The sequence below is a fragment of the Thunnus albacares genome, chromosome 16, assembly GCF_914725855.1.
Source record: "Thunnus albacares chromosome 16, fThuAlb1.1, whole genome shotgun sequence".
NCBI classification, from domain to species: Eukaryota; Metazoa; Chordata; class Actinopteri; order Scombriformes; family Scombridae; genus Thunnus; species Thunnus albacares.
Genome location: NC_058121.1, coordinates 12,249,519 through 12,267,924, shown reverse-complemented (window position 1 = coordinate 12,267,924; position 18,406 = coordinate 12,249,519). Strand labels below are relative to the sequence as shown.

The following is an 18,406-nucleotide window of genomic DNA, read 5'->3' as shown; positions in this document are numbered from 1 at the left end:
CTGGAAAAAAAAAACCCCTGAACAAATTAAGGTGACTTGATGGATTAAATAAGGAAGATAAATGATATAAGTAGAAGAGGACAATATTGCAACCCTGCAAAGACAACATTAAAATAGATTTAGCTTTGGATGTTTGTTGCCTTGGTTTTGGAAGTACAAAGTCAGTACAGTTTATTTTAATGGGACATTTTTTCTCTGTGTAGTGCGTTTCACTCAGATGACCCCTTTCTTCATCTAGAAATTCACTTCTACTGTGATTGGTCCCACTGTGACTCTGAACCAGGAGTACATTCCCAGGGACAAAGGAAGATTAGTGTTCAGACACAAGGCATATGCCAGTCTCATGTCTGATGGTGTAACATCTGTGCCAGTCACATGAACGGACCACGGCACTGCTATAAAAACAACAGAGAGTAATTAAAGTTTGAAGGTGTTTTTTTAAGAAATATGTTCAGTAATTGTCGTTCTTGAATGGTTTTCTACAATATACTATTCAGCAATTCATGACACATAAAAACAAAACAAATGTTGTTTTTTTTTCTTGAGAATGTTTTGCTTCCAACCATACTGGGTTAGCAGAGTTGTGTTTTGCATAAAAGGATTAATTCATTAAGTCTGCCTCATACTGTACTGTATATATTACACTTGGAACTTTTAAAGAGAGAGTTACTGAGGGGAGGGACTGACCAGAGCGGGAGGGGGTAGACATCTTGGTGTTTTTGTTATATGCCTTCAAGATCTTGTAGTTTTCTCTGAAGTTAGGTTCTGCAGCTGGTATATATCAAGAAACGTGTGATACATACTTAAAGGATAGGTTCACAATTTTTCAAGTCTGTCTTAAAACAATAGTCAGTTACCCAAATGAAAAATGAAACAGGTTTTTCTAGCTGTAATCATTCCTCCTGTTCATACTGGCCATTAAGAGATCCATTCCTAATGTGCTTCAAATGTAAGTTCATTTTGTTTTTAAACATTCATCTGAAGCTAATATGAAGCTTCATCAATTCAAGTTTGTCAAATCAAATGGATATCTTTCAAAGTTACACTCTTTTTAGTGCCAAGTTCCTTATTTTATTACTTCCATTGCAGCTCAAAAGGGAAACACTGTTGAGGAAACACAAAAGGGAATTTTTTACTAAAGAAAAAAAAACTTTTGAAGATATCCACTTGATTTCACTAACTCAGACTGTTGAGGCACCAGAGTAGCTTTACATAAACTTTGAAGTACATTAAAAAAAAAAAGAAAAAAAAAAGAGGACTGTAGATTTTGTCACCCATCACTTACATTGAAAGCGCATTTGAAAAGGATCTTTTGATGGTCAGAATGAACAATGAATTACAACAAACAAAACTTCTTTCAATATCAATTTGGGCACCTGACTGTTGTTTTAAGAAAGACTTGTGAATTGTGAACCTATCCTTTAATAAAATGTTTATCAAATGTGTTTCGATTATTTAATTCCAACGACATCCTGTCACATTTAAAATATCAGCTTTTCAAGAATCAAGTGCCTCGTTTGAACCTTGATGACAATACTTTCAAGGAGGAGCTTCATGAATCAAAGATCAGAGAATCCTCTCAATTTACAGAGGAGTAAGCATACCATCTTTCAACTGAACTGAAAAATATGAAAATCAAAGTTAGGGAGTCACCTGCCAAGAGAAATATGCAGCACATAATATTATCATAAACGTCATCCCATAAAACTAGACTGCATCAATAAAACAAAATGCCAGAGAAAGGCAGCGTGACAAACAATCTCAACCGACTCAACCTTCAACATCAATGAAAAATGAGAGGTACCCCGGGCTGGAGTGAAAAACAATATCAAATCAATTCAGATTTCTTTCTCATTGATACAACAATTACACCAGGAATACTCCACGGAGAGAAGGGGAAGGATGAGGAGAGAATAAAAGGAGGAGGAGAGACACTGAAATAGCTGGAAGGTGAGTCCTTGAGTAAGGGGAGTAGGACAGCCAAGTTTAGAGAAAGAATAACACCAGAATCTGAAGTAGGAAAATGGGTCTTGTCATGTACTACGGGTCTGTATATTTACTGTCAAAATTAGCTAAAATAAAAAAAAAAAACCTTAATTATTTTCTTTCACAAACACATTGCTACAACTGTGTTTATTTGGAGAGATCAAAGCAACACTGGACCATGAAAATTTGGTTAAACACACAAAACAGCTTTCCTCAGGCTAGGTTTTTTGTTTGTGCCGGCAGTGTTGCTGTGGGTGTTGTTTTCTCTCCGAACTGATTTCCATGAAATATAAAGCAATGTGCAATTTTAGATACATCCACACATGAAGAGAAAAAAAAAACATCTGAGATGCAGCTGACAGCTTTTAAATCACAGTCGTGAGTCAAATCACAAACTTCTCCACAGAGCGTGCCGTGCAGTTTATCGCTGAGACGCAGCTATCGTGCTAGAAAATAAACCTGAAAAACCCATTAATATGCATGGATCGGCTTCTTTGACAAACTGCATATTTTGTGTGTGTGTTGTTTTTTTTAAATTAAGTTTAAAAAATTAATAATTATGTATGACAAGATTCACTTTACTTATCATGCTCAGCCCATATCTAACAAGAAAAAAGACATAAAAAACACTGAGGAAAGCCATTAAAACAACTAATGTCACAAATATAATTGCTGTTTTAGTGATTCCAGTACATCATGGCCTGAAACAACTTAATCATTATAAGGGAAGCAGCCATTTGTAAATGTCAGTCGTGCATTAACAAGGCCCTCGGTACACTCAGTCCACTGGCAGACGGAGAGAGTGAGGTAGAGACAGAAAAGAGAAAGAGACAGAGAGGGGGGAAAAAAAAGATGGAAAAAGAGAGTTAGAGACAGAGTGTATGTGACGTCTTAACTGTGCAACCAATCAGTGTCTGATTCACAAACACCCGTCAGCACCTCCAGTGTTAAAGCCATTTATCAATCTCGTTCGCTCTGTGACAAACTTTGTGTGTATGAGTGCGCATGCCTGTGTGTGTGTGTTAGTTAATTAAAGTAAACTAGTGAACTGAGCAATTAGGTGATGAGTGACACGTCTACGGGAAAGGTTGGAGCCCTAAATTGATTTACCACCCGTTTAAGACCCGGGCTTGTCAGTGCAAGTGTATAAACAGAAACAACTGAGCTTAAGCAGGAGAAAAAGTGCAATCTCACACCACCATGTTAAAGCCACCGGGGCACAGCAGGCCATTCACAAAAAAAAAAAAAAAAAACGTAGGAGAAATGAAAAAAAGTAGACAGAGACTTAATAGAGAAAACACACTACCTTCTATTATTGCTCCATATTGGAATTGGAGAATAGAAGTGAATAAAACCCACAATAGCCTGGGAAAAACTGAGTTATACTACATACATAGCCTCAGGCCATATTCCATTACAGTGACTATTTGTCCCCTCCAATTCAGTCCCTTTATACATGCAATTTCCAGAAGCAATTCAGCAACACAGCACATCAGCCCAATATCCTTCATACAACTGGGAAAATACAATTCTGGGGTTTGGGAGCCATCCAATCAGACTGTTTCATATGATGAAATGGCATTGTGGCAGCAATATAGCCTGAAATGCTCAAGAGAGCTTTGGCTGGACATTACGATTCAGTGTGAATTCACATCAGAATGCTAAGTGCATTATGTCTCACTCAGCTGTGGAGTCTATTTTTCATTATTCTTTTATGTTATTTTATTTTTTACAACAGGAGTACAGTACTGCTCCATTAATTTCAACCAGAGATGAACTCAGGGCAGAGTTTGAGTATTAATCTTCAAAATCGCGAGTCAGGTCGGTCAAACAGTCATTTGGTTAGCGTGTATACACACAACAACGGAGACCAGCGGGAGTTTTGTTTGAAGCTTCTGACGGCTGGTTTATAAGAAGAAGAAACAACAAGATCACAGGAAGACTTAGCAGGAGAGTTTTTTTAAGAACAACTGAAACCAGATACAATTATTATAATGTACGCTATTTAGTGCAAGCCAGTTTTATCATAATTGAATCCATTAAAATATCTGTACCAGAGATTTGAATGGCCTAGAATGAACAATGAACAGCCTCTTGAAGCCAGACTATAAATGTGCATGAATGATGTCTCTTCGTCTCCAATACATTTTACTGACAGTCTGGCCCTTTTTTAGTTTGACTGACATTTGTCATAAAAATGGAAACTTTCCCATAATTATTGGGCTTATGAATCACTTAACTTGGATTGATTTCATGTATTCAGGTCACATTGCATATATTTTTCTTCTTCTTCCTAAAGTTGGATGTTTGAGCTTTACTGTGCAGAATGATGTATGATGTGCAGAGTTTAACATTAGAAGGCTGTTTTCACATTCATCTGCTGAAAGTGGGAAATTTTCTCTGTGCTCACTGAGAATATGATTTTAAGGGATGGGCCTAAAAGCAGGATTTGTGACATCACAACTAGTTTAGATGATACATCCAGATGATGTGGAAACTTGAAGCTTTCAGTACACATACACTGAGAATGGACTTTACAGTAAAGTAGAAGACATCTTGTGTCAATCAAATCAAGGGCAAATAACTTTTTGTTATCCCAAAAAACAGCTAAATAGCAATGTACTGAGGAACATGAGGGCACGTGACCTGAAAGGACAGGTAAAAGTAGCAGTAATACTGCTTCATGTAGCAGTATTGAGGTGGCACGGGGCGCAGCTTGAGTCACAACTGTTTTGTGCGGTGAGCCTTAGTCCCTGTTGCGTGTTATGAAACTACAACCTTTAAGCAAACTGGCTCTGGCAGTCCTTTAGCTGTGACCAGACTACCAAAGTATATCTCTGCTTCATGTGCAGGGTAGGATGTCATCTCTTGTTCCTTCATTATTTCTCCTTTTCATTTCCTCTCGCCTGCCTGCTCGATGGTCCCTTTACTCCTCCAGAGGGCTGTCAGTGACACTGTCATGGCAACCAGCATCTGCAGTCCATGCTAGCTAGCTATACAGTATTGTAACCCATACACAATGAAGCCCACGCCTTGTTAATGCTGTCAGTCTTTTCATACAAACATGGTATGTTAAATATCGCTATGGATGGATGGAAGGGCTTTTGCATGATGAGCAGTGTTCTTTACACTTGTGTGAGAATTTTTCCAAACTAATACAAAGCAAGTTTCCTCCACAAGCCTCTGCTAAACCACTTGAGCACTTAGAGGAGAAAACAAATATATGTAAAAACACTTTGAGAGTCTGTAAATCTCTTAAAAGTAGCTGTGGATAAGATGAAGAGCAAGAGTGACAAGACTTCACAGAACAGATATGCCCACATGGATGCAGCTAAGAAGAGATAAAAAAATATTATCAGCTAGATTCCCAAAGGATGTATTTTCAGTTAGTCGTCACCCTGTCAGAATGCTATTTATGCTTATTTTGAGACATTAAGCTCCCCATGCTGTCAACAAATGTTATAAAGTTAAGAATTAATATCTTTGTAGTGCAAACAAGAGGACGCTGCTGGAGAGTTAGCAACGGGTACAGCTTAACTCCAGGGCACTAATGCCTCTTCTTGCCAAACAGAGAAGAAGACAGACAGCGACAGAGATATTATCACAGTGAAGCCAAAGTGACGACCCAAGTGCCAAAGAGAAGACTTTGAGCTGGTTTTAGTATTTCGTCTGTTTTTGCTTTAAATGTAAGAATCAATATGAATGTAATAACATGGAGTGAGGACATTTCTGAGACATTAGCATAGGTGTAGTGCTGCCATCAAACTGGAGTTGAGTTGGTCTAAAAAAGGTAAGAGGTGACATCAAACTTGCACCAAATATCACATAACACTGATACTATGAGAGAATGCAAGTCTCAGCATACTTCCAAGTAGGTTTGGGCTGTTTTGCTTTTTTTTAATTTAGTTGTGTTTATTTACTTTACACATTACCTGTCAGTGCTTCAATAGATAAATTCTCATGACTTCTCAGATATGGCTTGCAAATCATGCCAAACTTTATTGGCAACTTCATGTTCCTGTCGATATTTGCTTTTGACAGTGTGGCTATAACTACTTACTGTGAATCCTGTATTCTTTTTATTTTGATTAAAAAGGCTGTTTTTTAACACTACTTGTAATACTTTCTAACACTTGACTGATATAAAGTACAGGGCTATTACTTCGAAAAATTAAATTTCAACAAATTCAAACTGTAACCCGTTCAAATTAATTTGAATGCAACCCATGTAGCTTATTCCTAAACTATGTTGTGTAACCAACGTTGCTCCCTTCATTCACAGTGCCTCTGCTGCCTCATTGGAGTGAAAAGTTATTGTTACTGTTGAATTTTACATTGTCAGCAAACAGCCTTACCTTTATCCATAATTTTTACATATAAAAAGGTATCAAATCTAAAGTGCGTCCTTCACTTCAGATGCTTTGGTGTCACGATAACCCTTTCAGCACTGGTTGCTAGTTCAGATTGCAAATAAAAAGTGACCGTCCTAATAAACAGGCTCATAGATAAGGTTAGAAGGCACATTAATAATATAGTCATGTACAGTTAAGCTAGTGTGCGTGTGCATGTTTAATGACCTACACCCCCTCTGTGAGCTGGGTACTCTTTCTCAGTGTGAGAGGGAACATTTAGCAGTGGGGTGTAAAGCCATACAAACTGAGTTATGATCACACTCACAGACAGTACGGCGTGAAACTAGACAGTCAGACAGCGGTGATGTCAGAGGGAAGGTCAACGGGAGGAAGGAGGGAGTCAGATGGATTTGAGCATGCTCGTCGATTTCCCTGTCAATCATTTAGTTGCCATGGCACTGTCTGGCAGGGCGGGGTCTAAAATTGGCTATAAATAGAGCATGGCAGGATGGAAAGAGGACAGAGGACAATTATGATACATCAGCCAGGGGTAGAGGTGTGTTCCTGTGTGTGAGCGTCTGTGTGTGTGTGTGTGTGTATATTTTTCCCCACAGTGGGTTAGTTGTAATTAATGGACTCTCTCCGGGATGGAAAACATCAATCCAAAATTAAATCTTGATGAGCTACCACCAATCGACAAACCTGAGAGCAAACACAGAACACACACACATACACACACGATCTGAGGATCATTTCCACTCAAATCCTATTTTTCTAACCTCAAACCCCAGAATTAACCAAAACTTTGACCCACTTGTTACATGTGACCACACACTCAGATATAACCCACATTTCACTTAGTCTACAAGAAGACTGATATACCTAAATCTCCTAGATTCACAGACTGACCACAGACCACCTCATCTCAGAGTGACTTACATGTCCTTATCCTTTAGCAACAAAATGTACCTACACACTTTTTTGGCTGATTCTCCTTCATTGTCTGAAGCATATTGGGTTTTTCAAGGGCACTTCGCAGAGAGTCTCAGAGAGATGATCTAATTACTGTCATTAGCAACATCTAATTGGAGCTTTAAAATTAAAAGATTAGCTCTGGCGCTAACTGTGATAACCTATTTTAGGTTTTCGGAGAGCAAGAGCGAAAGAATGGAAATGACGGAAGAGAGAGAGAGGGAGGAGGACAATGAGAAAGAGAGGGAGCGTGCTTACTAGCCGCTCACAGAAAATTAATTTGGTTCTGGGTATATCATTTGCCCCTTTAACCTCAACAATAAACACACAGAGGCTATGAGAGGCAGGGAGGAGTGCAGTGTATCTGGCCCTACAGCCCCTCTTCCATACCCTTTTAGCCTCCAACCCTCGTCTCTAATTAGCAATTGTTTTAATCCTCCTTTAATTCTGCAGACAATTGCACAAATTTGTGTGCGTGTTTGTGTGTGCTTGTGTGTGTTTGTGTTGCACGCTGAGGGTCCCTCACACCATTCACCAGATTAGTCGAGCTACTCTCCGCCAAGCGTCGCCCACAGCGACCAAAGGTAATTGCTTTTTAATTAAGCCCCCGGTGCTAATCCCAATGATATTTAGCAGGCACGCACTGACACACACACACACACACACATACACAAACACACATACACGCATTCACACACAAACACTGAAGAGGGTGACAGAAACTAAAACAGGGAGACATTCAACAAGACCTACTCAGCTGTAAACTGGACAAATGTGTAATAGGCTTTGTTGGTATTTCTCTTTTGTCCGCAGTGGGAAGCAAGGCAGGCGGTGAAAATAAAGCCATTCATGTACTGAAGCAATAAATGAATTTTCACCCCATGCCCAATCTGAGAATAGTCCTTTAGACTGAAAATGAGCACTTGGATCGATTCTGGGCAGTGTGCGTGTGTGTCTGCGTGCACGTGCGTGTGTGATTATCAGTGACAATTCGGTGACCCAGCAAACCTCAAAGATGGAAAAAAGCAATCGCACGCTTTTATCGACCATCTCTTCCTCATTTTTTTTTCCTCTTTTCCTTCCTTTGTCAGTCTCAGCTCTCTTCTTCATGCTCTTTCTTCCAATCTTTACCACCCTTTCTCCATATCCAAGTCCCACTTTCCTCTCGTCACAACATCCCTCTCTTTCTATCATATCTTTCTTTCCTCACCTCAGTTTTTTTTCCTTTAAAAAGAAAAAAAAAAACACTTGGCAGCCATTTTCTTCTCTGTCATGACATGTTCTCCTTCCTCTTCTGCCTTTTGAGTCACCCTCCTTGCTTCCTTTTCAAGGATGCCAGACTCATCTCCTCCGGGATGATAAGTAAATATCTCCCTCTCCTCAGACATTTGGGTGGTAACTATGAAATATGCTGAATCAATGAACACCCACACTTGCAGCACTGTAGTAAATCTAATTTGATTACTCGTTGCATCAAACTGCTCAGAATTTGCTTTGATGTCTATGGTTTAATGTGTGAAGGTACCACTCAAGCAGAGTTAAAGCTTATGTTGGGCTGTCTTGCACAAACATTCTCGTTTCACACGCTGATCCTCTCCTGTGATCTCTGGTCCCACTCTCAACTTTCTTGAATATCACACATTTGATGTAGCTGTCTCATTTCTAATCTTCTAACCACGTTGCGTGAAAAGGACATTTCTGACTTAATGCGTCTTTTTCGTTTCACCAAAATCAGCTCAGCGCAGAAACTACATGTCAAGCAGGAACTCCTTTGGGTAAAGTTAAGATTCTAAAGAAACTCGGCTCGATATTTCTGTAAAGCGATTCCAACTACACATCAAACTCTTTTTTTCCACACGGTTTTACGAAGTTGTATTTCTGGTGTTGCATTTGACTCTGGCTCCACTAGCAGGCTGTACCCTGCTGCGGATTACAGACTATATATAGCACGATTTATCTTTAATCTCCCTGTGATATAACAGCGGAAAACATTTGCAGTTGCTCTTTGTTTTTGCCGCAACCACTATATTTACCTCTAAGGGCACGCTGAGTGCACTATCCTTCTCCTTTAACAACTGCACACTGCTATTTCCTTCATTCCTATACCTTCTGGATGTGTCTGATATTCTTTTTCTCCATTTACCCTACATTCTTTGGGTGCAGCTTTTCTCCTAAACCCCCTTTGTCTTCATTTAAGCCGCTGACAGCCCCAAGTCAGGGAACTTGCCCACGTAAAAGGTGTAAACTGCTCGTGTAACTGCATTTCCAATGTTTAATGATTCCTTCATTAAGGTATTGTGTAAAAAATGTGGAATTTCATTTTAGGAAACATCTGTCTTGAGGAGGCTGCTACAGGAAGACTCTTTAAAGAAAATATGCAGCATGCATGCAAACACACACACACACACACACACACACACACACACACACACACACACACAAAAGGCCAAGAGAAACGCATACACACACAAACTTGCATCCAACCTAGGGCTGTTAAAGCAAACCACATATGATGTGTGAGTGGGCGTAGTTTCGGTGATGGAAACTGGCCCTCCGAGGATCTGACCCTGCGTGATGAGATGTTGCCGTGTCAGAGAAAGCATTTGATCAATGTTTTAGCAGCATGTAATGATCTGCTTCATAAGCATGGTATCAAGGCAGGCTCAAGTAGCATGTAAGCCATCTGTCTAAGACTTGAGGAAAAGATGGGCAGAAGGTTTTAAGGAAGATGGGAGAAAAAAGAAGGAGAGCATGAATGATTTAGGAGTGGCATGCAAAGAGCAGATGACGGCGTAAATAGAAAGAGGAGGATGTGAGCCAGAACATATGCTAACTTACTGGCTTACTGAGGGGTGGTACTTGGCAATTGGAACAGAGAGAGGTGATGACAGGAAACAGAAAAAGACAAGTATTGTAAGAGGGGAGACTGGGGATAGATTCAAAATTCTCAGCTAAAAAAAGTTCAAAGTTTTTCTCTCATTTTGTGTGACTCTATAAAGAGCCTATAAAGGTGGTTAATTGATCAACGAAATCAAAGAAATGCTTGTCTCTACAGAAAGGGCGACATTCAGAAACAGAATGACTTTCGCTCAGATGTGAATAAGAGATATAAGCAGTGATAAATCACTGAAAATGCGCACTGCGTCTTCCACAAAACAGACGAAATTCGAAATCCTTTGGGCTCAGTGCACCACGAAAATAAAAAACCAAACCAGTGAGACGGAGCAGGAGCAGACATTATCATCCTGAACACGTGCCACTTCTTTTTAAAGAACTAATTACCCTTGACAAGAGAGGCAAAAATTACCAAAGGTAGAAGATCACAAAGGAGAAAGAATGAGTGTTAAGGACAGCAGAAGGAAAAAGGAGGAAGGAGCAAAGAGGAGATAAGTAAAGGTGAGGAAAGGTGAGAAAAGGAAAAACCAATGTGATTTCTAGGTACAATCTGAATAATAATAATTGGGTCAATCCTTTTCTGTTCATTAGTCTGGCCTCATGTTATCGCTTGTATGTGCGTGTAATGCTGATTGAGTGAGAGCCACTATGTGTGTGAGTGTGCCTGTGTGAGGATTAAGCGCCGTAATCTCTCCTCCAATCTGAAACTGTGATATACAGGAGGCACAGACGCTCAAATACACACAGACGCAACACAATATGGACTCTGAGTCAGCACTGTGTTTGTGTCCTTACCATGGATATTGGCAGGGTGGGACACGGGCAGCGCGCAGAGCCCAGACCTTGTCCCTGTAGATTGATTGTCAGACCGAGAATAGAAGGAGAAGCAAAGGAAAAATGATTGCACCCCTCATTTTATTTCCCCCACTTAGGTCGCCCCCTGGGTCGCACCTTGACTCGGTCTGGCACCCAGTGAGGGCCACAGTATAGGGAGGGTGGGAGCGAGTTGGAAGGTCAGGGAGACTTCATGCTGGCAACAGAAATTGCCACCTCCTGCCTATTACTTCAGGTCAATGTGTCTTTCTCTCTATTACTACTGTATGTTGGTCTCTACAAGTCTCTTAGTGCATTTAAAGATTTTTTTTCCCCAGTTCTTTACAGATGGTCGTGACATGACGGAGAGCAAAGAACAGAGGGAGGAAATCTTGAGATGGAGCTGAATGCATCACTGTGAAGTATGTGTCTTCTGGTGCCTTTTGTCCACTGAGCCTGCGGGACATCGTAATCTCTAACCCGTCTCAGCTTGGTGTGATCCGGCTCGGGGACTGTGGCTCAGCCATAGATCATGATGTCAGGTGAGTTAGAGGGTTCAGGCCTAGTCTGCTGTCTGAAAACAAACAAGTCTGCCAGTGAGGGCTGGGTATTGAACCTCAATGTGTCACCAAAAATATGTCTGTGGCATCAAGTATCATGTAAAGCGCTGAAAATAAACATCAGTTGTTTGCTCACATTATACATTCGTTGATCAGATTATTCTCAGTTAAGTCAGAACTTTTACAATTGTACTGTATTTTATAGCTTGATAAGTTCATATAAAATGACCAAAGAAACCAAACACTAAAAAACACTACTTTGAAAACAAGCTACACTTCAATAATTCTCTGTGGAAAGTTGTGCGTCTGTCTCCCTCTTTTTTTTCCAGCCCTTCCAAACAACAAATTGTTGTTTACTCTGGCCATCGCATGTTGAGGGGCTAGGTGGTTACAGGGCTTTCTGTCACTATGAAGTCTTTCTGCGGATAAACGGGCATTAGCAGGTTTAGCTTACTGTTGGGGCTGGCTTGAAAGCCACTAATGGAACAGTGTGCATCCATAGCTTTAGTGCACAAAAACACAAACTCAACACACGCACACATCCATTACTGGCTCAATAAATGGGTTTACTGGATGTGGGAGAGACAAAGTAGTATATGTAGAGCAAGGGAAGAGATGGAGATTGAAGGACTTTCTCTCCGTTTCTATTTGCATCTAATAGTATCAAATGTAGTTAACTATATATTATGTTACCTAATGCCAGGATGGCATTTGTCAATCTCGCAGCAAGTGTTGCTGTCCTCATCTCCTCATCGCTGAATGGTCACTTGCTGCAGTAACAGCAATTGAGAGCAGCAGAGCGGCTTAACTCTGGGCTGTATCTGTGATTTAAGTGCTATTACAAATCACCATTACTGCCAATAGGAAGTCCATCTGCTGTGATTTACATGTAATGTTGATTGGAAGGGGAATCACGTCTTCATTTTCTGTTTATTGTCCCTGCTCTCTCCAATACCGCCTTGATGAATTTAAATGATCTGCATTTATGAATCTGTTACCACATAATTCTCCCGCCTGTGACTCATTACTCAGGCTAGCAGCGGAGCCTTTACACACTGAGGGCGTTTTTTTTTTTTTTTTGGGCGATTAATTTGCACATCAATATATTTTTCTGAACTGTTGTTTTTGTCATGAGTACTTTCACACAGAACGCGAATATTATGCTGCGAAAAAAGTGAAATACGAGGTCGGTTTTTCTAAGCTTTTGCTCCGCGAATAAAGGCATCAACCAATCATGTTGTGTGGAATGGATGTCACGTCACAGCTCCTAATGACAATAGCGGACCTGTTGATTGTTTGTGTTTCTCATCACCCTGTATTGTATGGCAAAGGACAAAAGACACAGAGACCCCCCTACATTTTTTTTACACTCCGAGTCTCTTTCTGTCACGTTTAGTGAAACGTAACAGGCACAGACAGCTGTTTAAATCACACAAATGATCCTGCTGTATATGTGTTTTGAACTCATTAACCGTACCAACATGGATTGATCAAGGCTCCCAGTCTATCTGTGAGTTTGCCTGTTTCATTACAGGCATATTCCCCTCACTAGCTACATAAAATCAATGAATCAATAAATACAAACACTGTCAATTTCTTCCTGTGGAGCCGACATGAAAACTATTTAGGTTCAGTAAATTTCTGCTGTCAGTCAGCCTGGTGAAAGGCAGTTTTGCCGGCCGCTGTCATCTCAGTTCCCCAGGAGCTGCGGCTGACAGAAAGCTGGATCTGTGGACAGAGACGCTGAACCCAGGTTGGAGATCATCATCATTGGATGATGTTGAATCCATCATTTTTTCTGAAGACTGAACTGTCGCAAATTCTTTCGCCATTTCGTGTTTCTGTCGCAAATTCGTATCGCTACCAGTATGAATAGTTTTGATGTGAAATATTCGCAGGGAAGTATTTTGCATTTTTGTGTAGTTTATTCATCATATCTGGAGTAAATGTGTGTATGCATATGTGTGTGTTTAAGTGCAATAGAGAGCAGAATGCATTGTGGGTATGCGTGTCCATAAAATAAATGTGTGTGAGCATGTGAGTGGTGGGGTGGGGGGGATATCTACCTGCATCTGGGGCTCTAGCTGCTAATGCTAACACTTGCTAAAAACCAAGAGGACCCTGGTGCAGCTCAAGGACGGGGAGGTCAGACAGCTGGGCTCTATGCCCATACCTGAGTCACCTGTCCTGGGGTAGCAGTGAGCCAGGAGCAAAGGTGAATGGAGTGTGGCACCCAAAGGCCAAAGTATTTGCCAGACAAACAGTAGGAAAGACAAGGCATGACTTCACACTGTCACTGCTTTAGGGCTGTTTCTAAAGAGGGCTTTGGCACACACACACACACACGCACACACGCACATGCGCGCACACACACACACACACACACACGCACGCACACACACAGTAGGAGCCAATGCCACAGTAATGAGAGTAGGAGGACACTCCTCAGGAGAGAGGTGGGCCCTTCAGCCAATTCGCAGCTAGTGATTACACACACAGAGAGACAGAGCAGAGCAAAAGTGAGGAGACGAAATGAGCCGCTGGGGCCTTCTCTGTATGCCTCAGTATAAACTAACCAGGCATGCTACTCACAAGTACTCTTTACCAATAAAATACTCATGATACTACAGCAAGAACACAAGAGAGCGCGGACTCGAGGACAGAGGAAGGGGAAAAGAAAGGATCAGGAGACGACACAGATTCACTGAACCTCACATTTACATTTAAGGCATTTAGCTGATGTCCTTAATGGCGTGCAAATCGGTGTGTGGGATAAATGTACTGTAGGCCCATATACATAAGTAAAGCCTTAAGGTGTATTGTATAGATGTTAAACTTCTCTAATAGCGTACAACCTCATTAAACATTATTGCTTTGAATTGGGAAAGAGGGAGAGGAAAACAATTTGCGCACCAAATAATAGAAGCAATTCTAAAAACAGTTCAAGTTAAATGGTTTCTGCTTGCTAGGACTGCAAAGCTCATTATTATACATCAACATAATGAGTGCCGTTAAAGCTGCAGACAAACGCACATACACCCAAAAGCCACCAGTAAAGCTCGATTAACAGGAAAAGACGACTAAGAGGTTATGACTCAGTAGATTTTATAAACTTTCCCATCATTCATAGCTTGGCGAGCTGGCACTGCGGTCAGCCTGCTCTATCCTGCCACTGTTAGACATAGTGAGGACCAATGTGATGGAGGTCAATATGTTTTAGAAGATAAGCTTGGGCTTGCAGCTTAATTGGACTGCCAGGGGTAAAATACAGCCTGTATGTAATATACAGCCTTCATGTCACTGGGCCTGATGACAACAAGAATTGTTGACCTAGTCAGATCAGCTGAAAATTATTGATATGTTGATTTTTTTTCAACTACAGCATGGTATAACTATGGTATGCTCCCCAAGAAAGTAAAGGATATCAAATATAACAGCTCACCTACAGTATTACAGTTGTTACATTTAGTACTAATCAATATATATCTACTCAAAGAGGGAACACTAGTCTATTTAAGAGAATCAGACAATGTCCAGGTGAGCTGTTTAAGGACCAGCGCTGTCCCGCAGCAGAGAGAACAGCCGGGCCCGAGAGGGTGAGCCCCGAGCAAATCCATCATCCAGAAGTCGCTGTTCCAGTCTGGCGGCCAGTGAGCGCACCCCAGGGAGACAGGACAAGCCCGGCATTACTGATTCCCCCAAGAGGAAGGCCAAACGAAGCTGGAATGACTGATGCAACCCAGGGGAGGGTAATCGAGTGTGGAATGACTGATGCATCCCGTCGGTAGGGGCGCAATCCAGGAAGGTCTTGCCTCTAAAGATGCTGAACGGAGCCAAATGAGAGTTTCAGATCCAAAGTTAAGTGTTGGTCTACGCAGAAAGAAGTTCACAATGAAAGAAAGCTTCAGTGTTGGTTGTGAAGTTACTGTACTAGTACAGGGCTGTGGGAAATATTTGCATTTGCTTGCTTTTTCCCAGAATTGGTTAAATAAGCAAAGGTAAGCACAGCATCTAGAGTAAAAACATTACTAATGCCTAATGCTCTGTTTATTGCTCTCTAGCAATCAATTTTCTACCAAGTCTTGTCCTCGTGCCATCCTTAGACTAGAGATAAGTAAAGCCTGTCAACAACTTCATGCAGTCTTTACTCGTCGATCGCACATTGGCAAAAATACAAAGCAAGATTGACAAACAACCAAATCCACTCCATAGAAAAAAAAAAGGGTGGAGCACTCAAGAGCGATGGATTTATGGATTAAAGATGGATTAAGTTGACCCGCCACATGTTTGTTGAGGCATGATTGAAGCTGGCGAGTAATCAGAAACTGGTCTGATGCATTAGTCTCTCTCTCTTTCTCTCTCTCTCTGTGCAGCTGTACAGCTCCTCCCCTCTGCCCTCTGACTTAGAGTGGGTCAGTGTTGTGCAATGAAAGAGAGACAGCAATGAAGATAAGCGATCAATAATGATCACCAGTGGTACAAAATGACAGTAAGTTCACCACCCGGCACCAGTCATTTCCTCTACGGTAAAATCGATAGAGCTGACAAACGGCTTTAAAGGGTTACAGAGTGGTACAACTGATTTTGTGTTTTTCGTCAAGAACATCAAGAACACAGTCTGGTAAGCATTTCAACTGAACGTGTATGTCAGCAACATGTTCAGAAGTGTTTCGTTTCAGCATTTTAATTACTTAGTAGTAGCAAAGTTGGTTAATAACTTTAAGAGATTTAATTGTTCATTAAAGCCATTATAGAGCAAACTCTCTCATCGCTGCTTTGACCACAGATGAACGCTCATTTTCACTAACTCACATTTTCACTACATCCTGTTACTATGCTACTCGCGACCACAAAAATACAGTATACACACTGTCTAAAAATAAAACACAACACACATTCTTCTCTGCCTTTGTTTCTTTTATGCCTTCGCCACTATAGTCAAAACTCACTTCAAAACTGACAGTAGGCAGAAAAAAATGCATACACACAAACACACACACCTCAACGGGGATGCACAGTTGGAATTATTACTTGTTATGCAGGGAAAAAGTGCCAAAAATCAGTGAGGTATATTTAAAACGACATACTGTGGAGGTGACAGAGTCCCCAAAACAACATTGGCTGGAACAGAATGTCTTGACAACCAAATGACTCATGAATAAATAGACCAAAAATAGAGGAGAAAGGATGGATGATGCAGAGATAAGACTACTTGGTGAGCTACTCCACATTTTTGAAAAGAAAGGATATTTACAATGAAGTAAACAGTCTCAAAAACAAGCCCGAAAACCTCAAACAGACTCCAAAACATGCAAGACAATTAAAGTTTTGGGAGCTAAGCCAAATCATTAAAAAAAAAAAAAGATAAAAATAAATTGCGCACACATGCAAGTTTAAACCCCATTTCAATCCAATTCAAAAGAAAAAAAAAAAGAAAAGAAGAAAAAACAAAAACAAAAACTCTCTGTTCTCCAGCCCGCTCTCTCTCTCTCTCTCTCTCTCTCTCCTGGAGTCCACGTACCTTGCAGAGTTTCTGGTAGCGTGGCGAGGAGATGGCCATCCTCTGGAGCCTGTGTAGGAAGACCACCACTTTCTGGAGGGAGGTCCGGACCATGGCCATCATCTTAAGACTGCTACAAGTCTGCAGCAGCCTGCTCCTGGTCCGCATGCTAGCACTGCCCTACCCCGCTCATATTGTTCTCCCTCTCCCTCTCCCTAGCCAGCCGACCAGACCCCAGCCAAGCTGACGTGATGCGCACACATACACATGCACACACACACACACACACACACACACACACAGAGGGGAGAGAAAAAAAAAAAGAAAAAAACACGCACTCGTACTCAGCTCAGCATGCCCCCACGTTTCATCACATATACACACACACACACGCTACACACAGTGAGCGCAGCCTCACTTATCTCTCTCTCTTCATAAACAGTCACTCCAACACAGCTCTCGGCATGCACACACACACTTTACACACACATGTGATGATGCAGGCGAGCAGGACAAGACGAGACACTCACTTTCTCCTCCACGCGGACATTCACACCCGCACTCCGACCGCAGAGCCAGAAGAGAATCAAACAAATCTCTTGTGACGGCACCCTGCACAGAGTCAGAGGAGGGTGACGAAGAAAAAGGAAATTAAGACGAAGACGGAGAAGAAGAAACAAGGGAGAGAAGAGTGAAAAGTGCCGGCGAGCAGGCAAGAGAGCAGAGAGAGAGGAAGGCACGAGTTGCACTGGACGAGAAGACAGAAGCTGGTCGTATGCAGCTCACTTTTTACTGCCACTGATCCAGAGAGAGAAAGAGAGGGAACGAGAAAGAGAGAGAGAGAGAGAGACGGAGAAAAAGAGAGATAGTGCTCCTTATGGACCACTGGATGAGAGAGAGAGAGAAAGCGGAGGAGAAAAGAAGGAGCGAGATCGGAAGCAGCGGTGTAAGGGACGGCAACAACTGCCTCTGCCGTGGAGGACATTACGCAAGGCAACCAACAGATCAATGAGCGAGAGACAGACAAAGAGAGGGAGAGAGAGGGAGAGAGAGAGAAAGCTACGGTGAAAGAGAGGGGGACTGAGCGAGAACTCGGCGCACAAATGAGATGCACGCACACACAATAGAGTTACAAAGGAGGAGGAATTATTGTGGGCGTCCAGGGTTCCTGGAAGCAAAAGTCCCATTCAAATTCTGCACAGACAGTCATAGGTGATTGGCAGTTAGAGCACTTCTTGGCATCTCGGATGGACATGAAACACTTGTAGTTGAATCACCAGTGCAAAAGACGAGCCACTGCATTAGAAAATATGTTTCATTGATAAAAA

At 41.5% G+C, this 18,406-nt stretch overlaps 1 protein-coding gene across 6 annotated transcripts in view; it reads right to left on the bottom strand.

Moving 5' to 3' along the window:
* Positions 1–18,406, bottom strand: part of utrn (utrophin) — a 182,015-nt gene that overhangs the window by 97,250 nt on the left and 66,359 nt on the right. Inside the window, exon 1 of one of the 6 annotated variants that reach the window (XM_044329770.1) lies at positions 17,100–17,305. The exons of the other annotated variants lie outside the window; for them this stretch is intronic. Coding sequence (XP_044185705.1) covers positions 17,100–17,246 — 147 coding nt within the window. The 5' untranslated portion in view covers positions 17,247–17,305. Of the gene's footprint in view, positions 1–17,099; positions 17,306–18,406 lie in introns of those variants that run through there. 6 annotated transcript variants of the gene reach the window in all.